Source organism: Mastomys coucha, unplaced genomic scaffold (assembly GCF_008632895.1).
Source record: "Mastomys coucha isolate ucsf_1 unplaced genomic scaffold, UCSF_Mcou_1 pScaffold15, whole genome shotgun sequence".
In the NCBI taxonomy this organism is placed as follows: Eukaryota; Metazoa; Chordata; class Mammalia; order Rodentia; family Muridae; genus Mastomys; species Mastomys coucha.
This window is the reverse complement of record NW_022196897.1, coordinates 115,012,849-115,032,235: the sequence shown is the minus strand read 5'-3', so window position 1 is coordinate 115,032,235 and position 19,387 is coordinate 115,012,849. Positions and strand designations below refer to the sequence as shown.

The 19,387-nt window shown below is 39.2% G+C and overlaps 1 protein-coding gene across 5 annotated transcripts in view; it reads left to right on the top strand.

Moving 5' to 3' along the window:
• The window catches only part of LOC116090920 (signal-regulatory protein beta-1-like), a 100,159-nt gene extending 81,104 nt beyond the window's left edge, over nucleotides 1-19,055 (top strand). For 4 of the 5 annotated variants that reach the window (XM_031371882.1, XM_031371883.1, XM_031371884.1 and 1 more), the window contains 5 exons: nucleotides 234-548; nucleotides 13,138-13,446; nucleotides 16,018-16,344; nucleotides 17,367-17,476; nucleotides 18,130-19,055. In XM_031371882.1, coding sequence (XP_031227742.1) covers nucleotides 234-548; nucleotides 13,138-13,446; nucleotides 16,018-16,344; nucleotides 17,367-17,473 — 1,058 coding nt within the window. In that variant the 3' untranslated portion in view covers nucleotides 17,474-17,476; nucleotides 18,130-19,055. The remainder of the gene's footprint in view (nucleotides 1-233; nucleotides 549-13,137; nucleotides 13,447-16,017; nucleotides 16,345-17,366; nucleotides 17,477-18,129) is intronic. The other variant, XM_031371880.1, reaches the window with a different exon arrangement.
• The last annotated feature ends 332 nt before the right edge of the window (nucleotides 19,056-19,387 follow it).

Sequence of the window (19,387 nt, the reverse complement as noted above, 5' to 3'; positions counted from 1 at the left end):
AAGAAAAGAGGGGCTGAAGAAATGTCTTAGTAGAGGCAGAAGAATATGATGTTCAGGATCATCCTGGCTATATAATGAGTCCAAGGTCACCTTGGAATTCTTGGGACTCTACCAATCAACCAACCAACTAATAAGTCAATCAGTCAAAAATCAATCAATCTAAGAGACCCTGAGACAGGTAGATAAGTCAATGCTAAGATTTTTCCCTAGGCTGACTTATTGTTCCTGTCTAGTTATCCCCACACTGAAGATCACCACTGAGCCCCCAGAGATCCAAGATCATGAGCATCAAAGAGTGAACCTGACTTGCCACATAAACCACTTCTATCCCCAAGACATACACCTCAACTGGGCGAAGAATAGGTGCACAATCCCGACTGTGGAGCTCCCTCAGGCCACCAGAAACTCTGATGGGACTTACTCTCTAAAGCACACATTACAGGAAGAGGCTATATTAAATGAGACTGAGTTTATCTGCCGGATAATCCAGGATGACCAGCCTCCAGTTGAGAACAGCATCACCGTGGGAGCTCCCAGGAAGGTCAGAGGTATGTGCCTTGTTTCCTTTATGTCCTCAAGGCATTGTGGCCAAAGGGCTAGACACTCCGGGGAACTCCCGAGTGAATGTGGAGAAAGGAAGCCCCTCTCAGAGAGGATGCTCTCACAGAGCCACTCCCACTGCATGCCCCTTTTTCCAGATACTTCCACCAAGAAATAAGTCTCCTTTGCTGTTCTCATCATATTGCAAGTTTTTCTCCTTGACCCTTGGTTGCAAGAAATTGCCACAGTTAGGGGTAGCTGGGCTCCAAATAATTTCTGGGAAGGCAATTAGTCAAGACAGTGAATTCAGCTAAATGTTTCTAGAAATCAGCTTTAAAGAAACCCAGAATTATTGACCCCCTTAGCTAGGAAAAAGAGTCACACAAGATTGGTGTGACCCCCTCTTGTCACCTCCTTCTCTCTCCTTATTTTACTTTTTTTTCTATGCACACATGTTCCTGATGGTAATTTCTTTTGTTTCTATTCCATTTCACATGTTCATGATTTGTAATAGTTCTCCCACAAGAGGGCACTCTGACATTACAATCCAGAACTTCCTTGTTTCTCTGATCCAGAGAAACATACCTCATACTCTGACATGTTGGGCACAGTCAGGGACAGATAGAGTAATAATAGGTCAGACATAGGCAAGCCAGGGGGAAGGCAGCATGTGGGCTTTTCCTTACAGTGCATGTAGGCTCTGTGTAGCTTTGAGAGAAAGGATGGAGATGCCAGGCAACAGCCCATTCTCATAGCAAGCTTCCACCTTTCTATCTAGCCCCATGGCAGGATCAGCCTTTTTCTGGTTGCTGTAAGAATTCTCAGAGGTAATAATTGCACTCACCTTTACATTTCTTTGGGTCCTATTTCTGTTGTCCAGTAGAAATAAGAGAACTATCTATCCAATGGGACACACAGACCTGGATGGTAAACTCCAAATGGATGGGTACCTTTTGATGTGAAACACGATGCATAATTCTTACAATTTTTATCTTATTACTATTGTGAGAATTGTATACAGGACTGCTGCATTTACTTCATTTCCACTCCGCACTCCTCCCCCAGCTCCGCCCGTATCCCCCCATTCCCTTTCAACTTCACAAAATTCTTCATTATCATCATATATGTATGTATACTTATATAAATGTGACTTGTTAATTAATTCATACTATAGTTTTCCTTTCTGTCTTATTTTTCCCCTACACCAATCACTGGAGGGTGGACCTCATGACTGCATGGCTTCAACAGTGCTAGACACCACAGGGTCTGCTGGGGTTGCTCTCTCTCTTGACTTCAAGGTCTCTTTCTATTTAATATTAACATATCTTTGTAGCTATAGCAAGCTTTCCCAAATCCCTTACTCAACACCCTGACTCCTGATCTACCCACATCCTCAGAGAACTTAATGTGTATTAGCCATAGAGGACTCACTGCATATCAGCCATGGAGCACTTACTGCACTTCAGCCATATCAGCAACCATGGAGCACTTACTAACTTATCAGCCATGGAGCACTTACTGCATATCAGCTGTGGTACATTAACTGCATATCAGTCATGGAGCACTTATTGCCTATCAGAAACCATGGAGCATTTACTGCATATCAGCCATGGAGCACTTACTGCATATCAGTCATGGAGCACTTACCGCATATCAGCAACCATGGAGCACTTACTATCCGCTGTGGAGCACTTACTTCATATCAGCAACCATGGAGCCCTTACTGCATAGAAGTGTTCCCACTGATTGTTATCTCACACTTGGAGAGCTAGAAGGTGGTAGAGACTTTGATATGAGTGACAGCCAGCAGCACTAGGCTTACAATGCAGCTGTCAGATTACAAACTAGATGTGATGTTTCTGTGGGTCTCTCTTTGTCACCTGAGAACGCAGACCGTAGCGTTGTCACGCTTCTCAAATCCTATTGGAAGGTATTTACTTTTCTTGAGATGTCCTATCTGTCTATGTTGTTCAGCTCCCACAATCAAATACTTACATTTCAGTGATGGCTGAGAGCCCAGGCCTGTAGCTTTATAGTATAGTACACTATACTATAGTATAGTATAGGCTCCTCTCCTGCATGCCTCCCTCCCCAGCTCTTGGAGGAAGAGCAGGCTTATGTTTGAATTTGGCCAGACTTTGCAGTTGAATGGATCAGTGTCAAACTGAAGGATCAGTGTGGCCAATGCCTATCTGTGTGACCCCAGGTAAAGCAGTTTCCTTTTAAATTTGTTCCATCCATCAATGAGAGTTGCCAAGTGTTCTCGTCCTTGGCTCCTATCTGAACACCAGGACAGCTTTTGCAGTGATTATTCCAAGTTTACATGTCCCAGAGCTGGGCTGAAAGCAAGACAGTATTAAAACTCACTGAGAAGTATAGAACTAACCTCAGAGATGCAGCCTTTTACGTTAGGGTAATATAGGAAGACATATATAGATTTTTGTAAGTTGATTTTTGTATTCTACCACTTTTCTCTTAACAATTTCTAGATGCTTTCTGATGGATCTTTGGTATCTGCTATGTATGAATGTAATAAATCATACAAATGGTCTTCAAGACAAAATTCGGTTGCTGAACTCAATAGGTGTAGGAAAGGCCTTTGATGAAATTCATCATGCCTTTACTTTAGTTATAGAAGGACTTTATCATTACGTATCATCTGCAAATAGGGATCATTCAAGTTACTTTCCTACTCTAACCCCTTTTATTTGTGTCTCCCGTTTTATTGCTCTAGCTGGTGCTCCAACCACGGTTTTGCAAGGGTGGGGAGAGGGAGCAGCCCTACGTAGTTGCTGACTTTAACTGCTTCAAGTTCTTCTCCATTTGAGCTGATGTTGGCTGTGGATTTGTCACTTGCTGTCTTTACTTTTGTCGATGTATGTCCCCTGATGCACTTCTATGACTTATATCATGAATGCATATTGAATTCTTGCCAAAAGACCCTTTATGCATCTATGGAGACAAGCATATAATTTTTGTCTTGAAATCCATTTATAAGATTTAGTTAAAAGGATGGATATGACTTATATATCCATCCTTGCATATCTAGGATAGAGTCAACTTGATAGTGGTGGGTGATTTTTTTAAATACATGCCCACATTCAGTTTGCAAGTAAGTCATTGAGGAAATTCGCATCTATGTTCATCATGTACATTGGCCTGCAGTTTTTTTAAAAATTTATTTATTTATTTACCTCACAGCACAATATCAACCTTTCATCTCCTCTCAGCATCCCTTCATGCAAGTCCTCTCCCCATTCCAACTTCCCTTTTTCTTTTGAGAAGGGAAGCCTCCCTCTAAGTGTTAACTACCCCCTGCACATCAAGTCGCTGCAGGACTAGGTGCATCCACTCTCATTGAGGCCAGACAAGGCTGTCCATTTAGGGGTGCTGGATTCACAGGCAGGCTGGCAACAGGCTCAGAGACAACTCCTGCTCCAGTTGTTAGGGAACCCTTGTAAAGACCAAGCTTCTCATCTGCTAAATGTGTGCAGGGGGACTAGGTCCAGCCCATGCTAACTCGTTGGTTTGTGATTCAGTCTCTTGGAGCCCCCAAGGGTCCAGGTTAGTTGACTCTGTTGGTCTTCCTGTGGAGTCCCTGTCCTTCATGTCCCTCAATCCTTCTACCAACTCCTTCATAAGGTTTCCAGAGCTCCATCTAATGTTTGGGTGTGAGTCTCTGTATCTGTTTCAGTCAACTACTGGGTGGAGCCTCTCAGAGGACAGTTATGCCAGGCTCCTGTCTGTCTGCAAGCATAACAGAGTATCATTAATAGTGCCAGGGATTGTTTCTTGCCCATGGGATGGGTCTCAAGTTGGGGCAGTCATTGGTTGGCCATTCCCTCAGTCTCTGCTCTTTGTCCCTGCACATCTTGTAGGCAGGACACATTTAGGATCAAAGGCTGGGTTGCTGTTCTTATCCTTTCACTGGGAGTCCTGCCTGGCTACTGGAAGAGGCCACTTCAGGATCCATATTCCTCAGCTAGAAATCTCAGCTACAGTCACTCTCTATATACCTTCTGGGCCCTCTCCCAAACACAGGTTTCTGGCACATCCTAGAGATTGCCTCCCCCAGCCAATCTCCCTTCTCTCTCCCCTGCTCTCCCTATATATGATCTGCTCCTGCCCCACTCCTCTCCCTGTCTCCACTTCTGCTCAGCTCCCTCCTTCCATCAGTCTCTGATATTTATTTTGTTTCCCCTTGTGAGAAAGATTTAACCATAGCCCCTTGTGCCCTCCTTGTTATTTGGTTTCTTTGGGTCTGCTGATTTTGTTTCTCATATACTTTATGGGTAATAAGGTGAGTACCTACCATACATGTCCTTTTGTGTCTGAGTTACCTAATTCAAGATGGTACTTTCTAGTTCCATCGATTCGCCTGCAAAATTAATGATGTCCTTGTTTTTAATGGCTGAGTAGTATTCCATTTTGTAGGTACACCACATTTTTTTTGTATCCATTCTCTAGTTAAGACATCTCTAAGTTGTTTCCAGTTTCTGGCTGTTACAAATAAAGTCACTATGAACATAGTTGAGCATGTGTCCTTGTGGGATGGTGGAGCATCTTTTGGATATATGCCCAGGAGTAGTATGGCTGAGTATTGAGGTAGAACTATTCCCAGCCTTCTGAAGAACTGCCAAATTGATTTCCAGAGTGGTTGTACAAGTTTATACTCCCATCAGCAGTAGATGAGTGTTCTCCATGCTCCACATTCTTGACAACATATGTTGTCCTTTGAGTTTTTGATCTTAGTAATTCCGATGGATGTAAGATGGAATCTCAGGGTTGTTTTGATTTACATTTCCCAGATAACTAAGGATGTTGAACATTTCTTTAGGTGCTTCTTGGCCATTCAGTGTTCCTCTGTTGAGAATTCTCTGTTTAACTCTGTACCCCATTTTTTAATTGGGCTATTTGGATTGTTGGTGTCTAACTTCTTGAGTTCTTTGTGTATTTTGGATATTAGCCCTCTGTTGGAAGGGTTGGTGATATTTTTCCAATCTGCAGGCTGTTGTTTTTCCCTAATGACAGTGTCCTTTGACTTACAGAAGCTTTTCAGTTTCATGAGGTCCCATTTATTACTTCTTGATTTTAGTGCATGAGCCATTGGTGTTCTGTTCAGGTGTAAAGTTCTCCTTTATCAACGAGTTCAAGGCTATTCCCCACTTTCTGCTCTATTAGATTAAGTGAGTCTGGTTTTACATTAACATTTTTGATCTATTTGGACTTGAGTTTGGTGTAGGGTGATAAGTATGGATCTATTTGCATTCTTCTACATGCGGACATCCAGTTAGACCAGCACCAATTGTTGAAGATACTTTCCCTTTTCCATTGTATAGTTTTGGCTTCTTTGTCAAAAACTCAAGTGTCCATAGGTGTGTAGGTTTATTTCTGGGTCTTCAATCAATTCCACTGATTCACTTATCTGTTCCTATACCAATACCATGCATCTTTTATTGCTATTGCTCTGTAGTCCAGCTTGAAGTCAGGGATGGTGATACCTCCAGTGGTTCTCTTATTGTTTAGGATCGTTTTAGCTATCTGAGGTTTGTGTTTTGTTTTGTTTTGTTTTGTTTTGTTTTTCCATATGAAACTGAGCATTGTTCTTTCAAGGTCTGTGAAGACTTGTGTTGGAATGTTGATGGGGATTGCACTGAGTCTGTAAATAGCATTTGATAAGATGGCCATTATCACTATGTTAGTCCTACCAATCCATGAGCAAGGGAGATCTTTCCATCTTCTGATTGATATTTTCCTCAATTTCTTTCTTCAGAGACTTGAGGTTCTTGTCATACATAATTTCCTTAGTTAGAGTTACAACAAGGTGTTTTATGTTATTTGTGGCTATTGTGAAGGGTACTGCTTCCCTAATTTCTTTCTCAGCCCATTTATCATTTGTATAAATAAGGAGGGCTTCTGATTTCATTGAGTTAGTTTTGTATCCAGTGATCATTGAACAGAGAGTTGTTCAGTTTCCATGAATATATACAGGCTTTCTGTTGTTTGTGTTGTTGTTGAAATCCATCTTTAATCCATGGTGATATTATATGTATGGGATTATATCAATCTTCTTGTGTCTGTTGAGGCTTATTCTGTGACCAATTATATGGTTATATTTTGGAGAAGTTTCTGTGAGGTGCTGAGAAGAAGGTATATTCTTTTGTATTTGGATGAAATGTTCTACTGCTATCTGTTAGGTCCATTTGAATTATAACCTCTGCTGGTTTTGTTATTTCTCTGTTTAGTTTCTGTCTTAATGACCTGTCCATTGGTGAGAGTGGAGTGTTGAAGTCTCCTACTATTAACGTGTGGGAATCAGTATATGATTTAATCACACTTTAGTAGAGATTCTTTTACAAATATGGGTGCCCTTGTATTGGGGCACAGAATTGAGATGTCCTCTTGGTGGATTTTTCCTTTGATGAGTATGAAGTGTCCTTCCTTCCCTGTGCCTTTTGATTACTTTTAATTGAAAGTCTATTTTATGAGACATTAGAATGGCTGCTCTAGCTTTTTTCTTGGGTCCATTTACTTGAAAAAACTTTTTCCAGCCCTTTCTATTGAGATAATGACTATCTTTGTAACTGAGATGTTTCTTGTATACAACAAAATGATGGATTCTGTTTACTCATTCATTCTGTTAGCTTGTATCTTTTTACTGGGGAATTGAGTCCAGTTATGTTGAAAGATATTTGTGACCAATGTTTGTTAATTCCTGTTATTTTGATGTTGAGGGTGGTTGAGTGTGTGTGTTTTTCTTGTGTTGATTTTAATGGGGTAAATTTATTTATTTATTTATTTATTTATTTATTTATTGTGTGTGTGTGTGTTTTAGTATAATTAGCCTCATTAGGTTGGAGTTTTCTTTCTAGAACCCTCTGTAGGTCTTGGTTAGTGGAAAGAGATTGTTTGAATTTAATTCTGTCATGGAATATCTTGGTTTCTCCATCTATGGTGATTGAAAATTTTGCTGGGTATAGTAGTCTGGGCTGGCATCTGTGGTCTCTTAGGGTCTGTAAGACCTCTGCCCAGGCCCTTCTAGCTTTAGAGTCTCAGATGAGAACTTGGGTGCAGTTCTGATAGTTCTGCCTTTGTATGTTACTTGGCCTTTTCTCTTTGCTGCTTTTAAAATTCTATCTTTGTTCTGTATACTTAGTGTTTTGATTATCATGGGGCAAGAGAATTTTCATTTCTGGTCCAATCTCTTTGGTGTTCTGTAAGCTTCTTGTACCTTTATAGGCATTTCTTTCTTTAAGTTAGGGAGATTTTCTTCTATGATTTTGTTGATATTTTCTGGGTCTTTGAACTGGGAATCTTCTTCATCTTCATCTTTGTCTTTATCTTTATCTTCGTCTTTTTCTATTCCTATTATTTTTAGTTTTTTTTTTTTCTTCATAGTATCTCAAGTTTTCTGGATGTTTTGTATCATGGAGTTTTTTAGATTTCGCATTTTCTTTGACTGATATATTCGTTTCTCCTACCATATCTTCTACATCTAAAATTCTCTCTTTCATCTCCTGTATTCTGTTGGTGGTGCTTATGTCCGTAGTTCCTGTTCTCTTTTTTAGGTTTTTCCATCTCCAGAATTGCCTCAGTTTGCTCTCTTTATTGCTTCTATTGTCCTTTAGAAGATTGGATTTAAGATCCTCTTCTTGTGCTTCAGTTTCATTAGGATATCCAGGGTTTGTTGTAGCAGGATAGCTGGGCTCTGGTGCTGTCATACTGCCCTGGGACTCAGGAATTGTGTTCTTATGCTAACCTTTTGACATCTGGTGTTGGCTGGATGATCCTGATGGCAGCAGGTCTTCTCAAGTAGGTGAGGGGAGGAACTGTGAGCCTGACAATGGAGGTGAGGGTACTCTACTTTGTTGGCTGTGTCCCAGTCTAACCCAGCTGGGGTGGCAGGCAGATCTGACTACGATGGTCAGTCAGGTTCCAGGCTGATTAGTTTTGGGGCCCCTGATGAGGGAGGCAGGATGCTTTTGGGGTCCTACAAGTCTTCTTCAGACTGAAGAGCAAGGCCAAAGCTAGACAATGGGTCACAGGGCACACCCTGCACATCACTTCCCTTTGCCTTTTGTTTTCTTTATTATTCTATCTTTGCCTGGTTTGTGTTCTGCTTTGTAGAAAGAGATTGGAAGTGATGCCTATGTTTCCATTTTCAAAAATAACTTAGGAAGTATTGTGGTAGAGCATTGACAGTCTGCTACAGTTCTGCTATGAATTTATCTTGGCCTGGACTGTTTTGTTGTTGTTGTTTGTTTGTTTGTTTTGTCTTTGTTTTTTGTCAGATTTTTAAAAAAATTTTATTACTGTTTCTATCTCCTTATTTGTTGTGGGTCTATTTGAGTTGTCTGTCTCTTCTAGGTCTCTTTGGTGGTTTGGGAGACTCTAGAAATTTGTCTTTTAGATGAAGAGTAGATTTTGAAGGTATTTCTATATAGTCTCCTAAATCTCTTTGGTGTCTATTATGTTTCCTGTTCATATCTGGTTCTGTTGATTTGAGTTAGTGCCTTTCTTCCTGTAGGTTGGGATAGGGTTCTCTTGTTCCTTATCTTCCCAAAGAACTACCTCTAAGATTTATTAATTATTTGTACCATTTTACTTATTTCTTCTTTGATATCTAAAAATTTTAAATAAACTCTATTATAAAAAAACTTACAAAAAATATACACCAAAGTTAACCAGACCCAATGTTTAGACAGCTCAGTTAACTTCTATACAGTTAGACTATCCATTTAGAATAGAAACTGTGTGGTTTCTCAGTGGAATTTATACTTTTACATGTTCACTACTGAATATATTTTATATACTTATCTGCCATCAAAATAAAAAAATTATGACAGAGACAGAATTAAAGCAATTAACTTTATATCTAATTTTATAACTGATGTTCATTACCTGCATTCAGTCCTTTCTCTTTTCCTAATATTTAGCCTTTCTTGTTCTCTTTCCTACATTTGCTTACATGCATGCATATATTATTGGTTAGGTTCTACATATGAGAGAGAATATGCAGGTTTTTTTCCTGAGATTTTGTAACCTCACATGATTATACTTTAGAAGTCCATCCACTTTCCTTTAAATTTTGATTTCATATTTGTTCAAAGCTGAATAGTGTGTAGTGTGTGTGTATGTTTTAATATCCATTCCTTTATTGATACACGATTAGGTTGATCCAAATTCTTTGCTATAATGAAATAACCAGCAATAACCCATGGTGTGCAAATACTTCTGTAGTATGGTGTGAAGTTATATGGTATATACCTGGGAGTAAAATATCTAGGTCGTATGTTCTAATTTTAACCTCTTTGAGAACTCTCCAAACTGTTTTTTCTCAATGGCTGTATTAATTTGTATCTCTGCCAACAGTGGATAAGGGTTCCTTTCCACCCACATCTTCTCCAACCAACATCTGTTGTCAGATCTGTCAGACAACAGCCATTCTGACTGGGGTGAGGTGGTATCTCAAAGTAGTTTTAATGTACGTTTCTCCAATGGCCAGAGATATTGAACACTTTAATAAACAGTTGCTAGCTATTTGTGCTTCTTTTGTTGAAAACTTCCTACTTAGTTTATTTGGTGATTGCTTCCTTTGCTGTACGAAACCTTTATTTTCCACCCAGTCCCATCAGTTGACACTCGTGCTCATTTCTCTTTCGGTTAGTGTTCTATTCAACAAGTTCCTGTCTACCCCAATATCTGTCTTGAATATGCTTTCTTCTTGAAATCTCAGTTTCCAGTTTTAAATTAAGGTCTTTGATCTATTTTGAGTTGATCTTACTACAAGGCAAAAGATAAGAATCTAATTTAATTCTTCAACAGAGAGAAATCAAATTTTGCCAGCACCATTTTCCCACTGTATAATTTTCCATGCTTTGTCAAAAAAATCAAGCAGGCATAGTTGTTACTTTTTATTTCTAGGTCTTCTATCCTTGCCTGTTGACCTCCCTGTCTATTTTATGCCAGTACTGGGCTGTCTTTATCACTATACCTCTTTACTGTAATTAGAGATGAGATGTTGCAATGCATTCAGTAGTGCTGTTACTCCTTAGGATTGCTTAGGATACCCATGGTTGTTTGTAGTTCCATTAGGATACCCATGGTTGTTTGTAGTTCCATATTAATTCCTTGCATTGTTTCTTACTAAAACTGTGAACTATAACATCAGAAATTTGAAATGTATTGTGTTAAGTCTGTAATTAATTTTCGTAGTATAGCCACTTTCACAATATTAATCCTACCAATCTGGAGTATGAAATACCTTTCTATTGTCTAGTTCCTTCTGTGCTTTTCTTTCTCAATATCTTAAAGTTTTCACTGTAGGAATCTTTTTCATCTTTGTTTAATTATAATCCTAAGCACTAAATATTTTTGGAGTTATTTTTCTATTTTTTAAAAACATTTCTTTTATTTTTGAGATTATAATATGATTTTATAATTTCCCCTTCCCTTTCCTCCCTCCAAACCCTCCCTGTACTGGCTGGTTTTGTATCAACTTGAAACAAGCTGGAGTTATCATAGAGAAAGGAGCTTCAGTTGAGATAATGCCTCCATGAGATCCAGCTGTAAGGCATTTTCTTAATTAGTGATGAAGCGGGGAGGGCCAATTGTGGGTGGTACCATCCCTGGGCTGGTGGTCTTGTGTTCTATAAGAATGCAAGCTGAGCAAGATAGGGGAAGCAAGCCAGTAAGTAATATCCCTCCATGGCCTCTGCATCAGCTCTTGCTTCCAGACCTGCTTGAGTTCCAATCCTGACTTCCTTTGGTGATGAATAGCAACATGGAAGTGTAAGCTAAATAAACCCTTTCCTCCCCAACTTGCTTCTTGGTCATAATGTTTTGTGCAGAAATATAAACCCTGACTAAGACACTCCCATACAATTCTTCTTTGTCTCTCAAATTAATAGCCTCTTTTTCTCATTAATTACTGTTATATGTTATATGCTGTATTAACTAAGGATCTATAGAGAAATAGAATGTATAGGATTAATGCCCGTGCACACATGTGCGCACACACACACACACACGTGTGTGTGTGCCCATGAATAGCTTGCAGGCTGTACTCCAGCTATCTCCCAACAATGGCTCTACCAACAGAAGGTTCAAGAATCCAGTAGTTGGTCAGTACACAAGGCTGGGTATCTGCTTTATCTTCAGACTCTGATAATCTTGATTCAATTTTGTCCATTCTACTTGTAAGTCTTTGCTTGAGTTTTGGATTTGGGTTGTTGAGTTTTTCAAAAGTTCCATCTTTTTGAGTTTTTATTAACATTTATATTTCTTTATTGAAATTGGTTTTCAAATTCTGAATTTTGTTTTGTTTTATTCAGTTCTATATTGTCTTTTCTTGAGCATCTTTCAGGCATTTATTGATATATCCTTTAAGTTCATTGAGTTGTTTGTATCTTCTTTAAACTCCTTGAATTTTTCAATGATATTTAGCTTTTTTCTTTTACTTTTTTTTCATATGTTTCATCTGGGTAACTATCACTGAAGTGTTTCTATAGGAACAGTGATTGTTGTTGGTATACTGTCTTGGTAATTCATAGATATGTTCTTTTCAATGTGACCTAGGCATGTGGATTTCTTTCCTTGGTTTCCTTGGTTGTATGTCTGAACTATGATTCTTGCCTGCTTCATGCTGGGTTGGTGCAAGAACTGTGTGATGAGCTAGATTTGTGTTCAGAGATGGAGTGGTTGGGCTTAGTCCTGGGTAGCCTTACTAGGAAGATCCACTGTGAAAGCTATACTTCTGGAGCTAGACGTGTTCAGATGGGCTTAAGAGAACTTATCAGGGAATTCCAATGGGTAACACTTGCTCCTAGAACTAGACCCAAGTATAGGAATGTCACTTACAGAGTTGTGAGGATCTTGAGGGAAAACCAATTCATGAGCCCTGGTGTTTACTTTTTTTAAGGTAATAACCCTTCAGGTGGCCCTTTGAGATTTTAATGTCATAGTTGACACTTGTAATTTGATTGTCATGCTACATACAGTCAATATTGGCCTCCTTACTTGTTAGCCCTGAGAAATAAAATTTGCCCCACATTGCTAATTAGGAGTAAGGTTTAGGAAAAGTTCAGCTGCTAGGGCTCGTGTGTGTGTGTGTGTGTGTGTGTGTGTGTGTGTGTGTGTGTGTGTGTGTGTGATACAGATGTAGTTTGAGTGGACATCAACATTTATGCTGCCAAACTTTCTGTATGACATGCCTGTGGGCATTAAGGAATCTCTCTTTAGTAGTGAAAGAAAGACAGAGTATAAGGTCAGAGGCCAGACCCTGAGACTAGACTACCTGGTTTTGAACTCCTGGCTGTGTTATTAATTATAGATTTGGACTTGTTCTCCTATCCATTATTTGATGAATCCAAGAAGAACCTCTTTGCTGTGGGTGTGTTTTTATGTGGTGTTAGTCTTCTGAGCTGCACAGTCCCTTTGGTATTATTGTTTGCCCTCTGCTAGAAGCTTTAGAATCCTCCTATCAGAAGGAAATATTTAAGTCTCTATGAAAGAGGAAGTGATGGGACTTTACAAGATGGATTCCAGGCAATTGTTTACACTGGAAATTGATGTGATGCACAGCTTCTCTTCTTGCAGGAAGGAAAGACTACTCTCATCACCTTGAAGGGCCCCTGTGGCGATTTACACCTGGAGCAAGCATCCAATTGAAATACACCTCCTCTGAATTACCAAACCGTCAGGTTACTGTGACCTGGCTCAAAAACAACCACAGCCGTCTCCAGACCCAGACCAACATCTTCTCCAGTGGAGAGACTTACAATGTGACTAGCATTGTGCTCGTCCCCCTGGAAAGCAATGACATACTATCTTTAGTTCTCTGCCTGGTTCAGCACAAGTCGTTAGTGGTTTTCCAGAAAGTCATCCACTTAAGCCAATACCTCTACGGTAAGACTTTTCTCTTTCTGGGTGAGGTAGGCTGTGGGCTTCTCTTGGTGTTGGTTTATTCACTGAGGAAATGGCCTCAGTTGGTGGTGAGACTAGAAACAGAATCGGTAAAGTACTTAATGCTATGTTCAGGCCGATTATGCAGAGGTGGCATTTTGTTGTTATACCTATCTAGAGTAACACTCAGAACTCATTTCCTTCATCTGAAAGCCATAGGCTGTTTACCCTCTGGGATTTAATTTTAGTATTGCTACTCTATAGAAAGAATACTTAAGGGGCTTTGCAAGCTTCTAAATTTTAGGGACTATGTCGTCCTTGGATCATTGCTCCTATCTGGATTTGAGTCTAAGTTTTCCTTCTTTGTTGCTGGTTTTCACAAGATGCATTGATGCTTGGCACATCTGTAAAATCAGAGAAGCCATGTCTCATACATAGGAATAAATTTAAAGGTCCAAGATTGACCAGTAATAAGATTAACTGCCTAAAGCATATAAGACTTTTCAATTTTTTAAAAAATATTTTCCTCTTCATTTTTTGGGTTTGCACAATAGAGGAAATGTGCTACCGTCATGGGGGCAAAGGTATCATCTTATAGAAAAAATGCTGATATCACTGTCTCCAGAAAGTATAGTTCACAGCCAATAGAGCACAGTAGGGAGGGTCTGCCTTAGTTGATTTGTACAGGTATCTTGTACTATTTGTCTTATTCTTAAAGGCAACTGATTCAGACACGAAAGCACCCAATAGTGTAAGCTGATGAGTGAGTGATCTTTGTCCAACTTTATATGTACCTAGTCAAGTTGCTTGTGCTATCAGTCTCAGTGTTTAGATGTCATTTTTAACAAAGCTGTATTTCAGGAAGGCCTCTTACCTAAATATTTTTTTTTATACATTAGCTGCTATTCCAAACTTTTCCTTGTTCAGCACATGTATCTTCAGCTATGTTTTCTGTTGTAGAAATGTCTTCATTTGGTCTAAAATCGGAACTTCAGGGGTCAAAGCCTCAGTTCCTTCAAGTTGCAATACATAAGGACTTAACATTATCAACAGTAGACCAAGAGCTGAAATCTGTCAACTAAGTCATCAGAGAGCTGATTTGACTTTAGAAAATGTCTTAATTTCAAAGTCTTAGAGAATAAAAATAGCTACACAGGGTCTAATTGGCTTTGATGTCAGTGTAGGGCCCATGTGGACAGTGGACCTTGCCAGGAAACTTGGCAGGTCTGAGACACACCTGTTGGAGGCACCTACTGTCTCAGACTGTCTGAGACAGTAGGTACCTCCCTTCTCCCTGCTAGATTCCTGGCCTGGAACACATGCCCATGCTCCCCACAAAGGTCATATGACCCAGAACAGAGTTCTACATGCTAATGAGGTATCTAGAGGCCCTGAGAGTTTAGCCAATAAGCTTCCCTTCTCAGACATTCCTTCTGAAAAGGTTTTCAATCCCTGGCCTACCCTGAGAAGTTAGTATGCATTCCATTTTCCATGGTGAATAAGTCAGTAAGTGGTATGGATAAACATGGACTATCTCTTCATTGAAACCACCATGGGGAGCATGGAGAAAGAAGACTCGCCTACAGAGCCATGAACGAAGTCTCCCATAGAAAGCCTCTATGCTTCCAGACAACCGCTGCTAAGCTAAGAACAATAACCAATGAGCTAAGCCAGAGCTCCACATTTCCCCAGCCCCAGGGTCCTTACTGTCCTCAGTCCATGGGCCCCCAGTGTTCCTGGCTTCATTTCTGGTTTGGGAGTCACGGAACTCCAACTTTGGCTTCCCACATCTTAGAGTGCGATCTCCCACCCTCTGAACTCAGTGCTTTCCTAAACCACAGCACCCAACAACGGTGGCACAGGGTCAACACAGTCGTCGAGCATTCCCCATACTTTGGCTCCCCAGCGGAAAGACAGAACGTGGACCCACAGGCCCAGAATCTAGATCACCTAGCCTTTAGTTTAGGGTGATATTTCTACCATGTTTCTGTTTCACATGAAAAGTATTGTAAAGGATGATAATAGGATTTCCAATACCTCCCCCTAATGTCTGCCATTGTGAACACAATTCTTTGTATGCAGATAACTCCAGTTGAATCCCTTTTGGAAGCCATCAGACTCTAGTCTCAGGAGACTTATAGTGTAGTTATGACTATTATATAGTACCAAACATTCTGTTTCAGCTATAATCCCCAGATTTGCTACTTGAAACCTCTAAAGAGGGTTTTTTTTTTCTATATAAAAATCTTAGTATCTTGGTCTCTAACACTTAGCATCCATGAATCTTCAAATTTTGGAATCATCTAATGGAAAAGTAAACCAACAGATTTGTAGTTTGCTAAATGGATTTGATACCTAATTTTCTATAGCTCAAAATGAAAAGAAAAAACATTGAGAGGTCCCTTATCATCTCTCCATCTATCCAAACTTGTGTTCTCTCTTTCTCTCTTCATGTAACTATTAACCAATTCCTAAATCCTTATTTGTGTTAGGCACTAGGTTGGGGCCTTGCAGATGATCCCACCCTCAAGGATTTTCTGCATTAATTCTTGGCTTTATCTGGATTTTTGTCAGTTCCTCCGGCAGTGAGAGTGTCCCAATCTTCAACTGTCTCCAGTTTGGTGGCTGTTACTTGCCATGTGCAGAGATTCTATCCACAGGATGTATATCTCACCTGGCTGGAAGACTGCCATGTGATCAGGAGAATAGAGCAACCTACACCTAAGAGGAATGAGGATGGGTCCTACACTCTGGAAGTCCTGCAGTTGGTAAACACATCAGTGCAGAGGTCTGATCAAGTACTCAGTTGCAATGTAGAACATGAGGAACAGCCTCCCATCCAGGCCAGTATTGTACTGTCTGCAGCATCCTTTCCCACATCCAAAGCCATCAGGAGCCTAAGTAAGTTTGCTTCTTTTCTTGTGGGCATATGGGTGTCACCTTGGTTTCTTCAATGCATTTCAGAAGATACTAGGGAGATAAGAAGTTTCGTTATCATGAAAGTCTTGTCCAAATTAGGAGTCTGAGGTTTCTTCCATAGGCAGAATAGTCTCCAGTCAGTAGCTTCCTTTAGAAGCTATTGAACCCAGAATGGTTCTTCCATTCCTATCGGAAGAATGTTCTACCAGTTTATCCTATTTGAAAATGCCCTATAGAAAGTTTAGCTTAGTGCTGACCCACTAGTAACCATGAGAGTTTGTCACCAAGACTCTGGTTTAAAGTACTCTCAGGTGTATGGAAGGAAGCTTGCATGTACACTGTCCTGTAAGACTTACTTGAACAGCCCTATCTGGGAACTGCCTTATGCCCACTCCAGTGGTAATTATTTTACTTCACTTTTGAATGAACATATAACTCATGTTCAACAGTTTCCTTACATGTAATAAACAGGTTCCTAGTTTGTAGAATCTTTTTGAGAATTAAATGTTAATATACAGTGAATATAAAACTGGTATGTTATCTATACTAAATATCAGCTATTAATATTATTTGTTTTTAATGTAAAATTGTTTTCAAACTGATTTCCAATAATTACAACTATGTAAATTTAGTCAACACTGTCAACTATCTCTCAGAGATCCATTTCTTCATTTATAAGATGTTAATAATAACACCAATGTTTAAAGATTACAACAAATGTTACTTTAAGTGACCACTAGACCTTAGAGAGAAGGCAATGATTATATTCATGTTGGCATGTTGACTGGTGACCATCAGATCTTTAAACAGTGTTTGCTGGGGTGGATGGGAACTCAAGGTTAGCTTCACAGATCTTGTATTTCCGAGAGTTAAGTGTAAAGATATGAGCCTGAGGATGGGATCAGAATTGGGGAATACTTGGAACTCCCTGGCTACCAATCTCAGATTGATCGTTTCTACTCATGTTTTACTGTGTGTTGACCCCTTTGCTATGTGTATTTTAGGTTCAGAGAAATCTATCCACGTTTTTGTGGCTTTCCTTCTCTGCCTCAAGTTACTTCTGGTGGTGAGTTTACTAGTCATCTACGTGTATAGGCGGTGGAGCCTGTGACAAGTGAGTTTGAAAATGAACCTTTGTTCTCAGAGAGTGAGGTCACAGCCATGGTCATGAGTAACAAGAGAACTTCAGAGTAGACACACAGGATTCACAGGGTATGCCTTCAAAGATTCCCACAAATGTTATCTACCCTCAAGAGAAAATTGTGAATATTCTCATTTTCTCCAAATATCTTTTGGAATTCTTAGAGGCTCCCAACTGTAGTGTCCGCCACACCCAACCCTGTGCATTGTGTGGTATCCTGGAGTTGGATTTGTTTTTATAGTTATACTTCTTGTGATTCAAGATATAGGAGTTGAAGGTGTGGGAATAGAATAATAGTCAAGACCTAAACTCTAAAGAGTCTTCCCAAACATTGTTAAATTGTCCTATGATACCAACCAATCTAAAAGAATGGACATGCTAACTGGTGAGAAAAAAATGAATATGCATATGAAGAGAGGTCAGGTCCCAGAAAGAGGTGTGAAGTAGAATAAACAGAGACTTCATTTCTGACATTCCTTATGAATTCAGAAAAGAAGAAAACTAGCTACTTAGTGCACATTCAATAAATAATAGTGGAATTAATACACAAATGAAGAAATGAATGATTAAATGATGTTTCCTACTTCTGAATGACCTGTAATACATTGCCTCCTACCCCCTCTAAGGACCTCAAGTGGAGAGAAGATGCAAGGACCCACAGTTGATCCAAGACTCCTTCTCTTCACTCATCCACCTCCACCACAGATGCACTCCCCCTGCACACTGTCAGGCACAGACTTGGATTGTTTAGGGATGTTTCAGACTCAAGGCACTGAATTTCAAATGAGCTCTTCTTACATCCAAAAAGGCAATTTGGTGATAAGAAAAACAGATGTTCACTCTGTCTCTGGTCATGGCTAATCCTTAATTTTCCAGTTCTCACTACCAATTAAAATTTCTGCAAGCAAGATTTAATTTTAACAGACACAAAACTTAAAATTACTGGACTGTTGAAAAAGAATTTTCCTATCTTGAAATGGGATTTAAAACAGTATAAAATACCTTTAGATCCATTATACCATTTTGTAAAATATAACATTTTATCTACATCTTCTTCAAGTTTCTTTTTTATATTGCCCTGAATTTCCTGGATTTCTTTCTCAATCATGGTTTTATACTGTTATGACACAGACATAACCTTTAAACAGCTTAGAGTGCTTTCTCTTTTTATTATTCTTTATAAAATCTATGATATCATATGTAATGTCTTGAAACTTTATTTCAGTTTTATACTTACTTGTGAATTTATTAATTGGAAGCATTACTATTTTACCCATTTTATACTGCTCTGTCATCTTCTATCGTAACATTATGCCATATTTTGTTAATCTATCTTACAATGCTTATAATGTATACTGATTATTCAATGTTTTTGCTATTACAATGTTGTGACATTCTTTTCCTAATCTCTTTGAGCATATGAGCGAATCTTTCTTGTTTCTTAAGCAGGACACAAAGCTACAGTGTTAGTAACATTTATATGTTTTGTTACCTCAAAAATAAATTTTCAGTTTTCGAACAAATGAACCAAATGTTCTTATTTGGTTACACATGTACATACACACACACACACACACACACACACACACACACATTTTCCTTCCTGATTATGGTGATGGTATATGTATAAAAGGCAGAGACCTTTTATATCTGCAAGGTTAAGTTATCCAGTATATACTGATATTTGCTTTCCTCTTTACTGCATATTAAGTGTCTATAATCTGGAGCTGTATTGATAATTTATTCCATTAATCTACTTGTCTATCTCTGTCAAGACTATGCTGCCTTAGTAAAAATAGTTTTATAGGTTTTGTTTTTTCTTCTAGAAAAATTACTCTACTTTTTCTCATTTAAAATTACTGTGTTTAGGGGCTGGAGAGATGG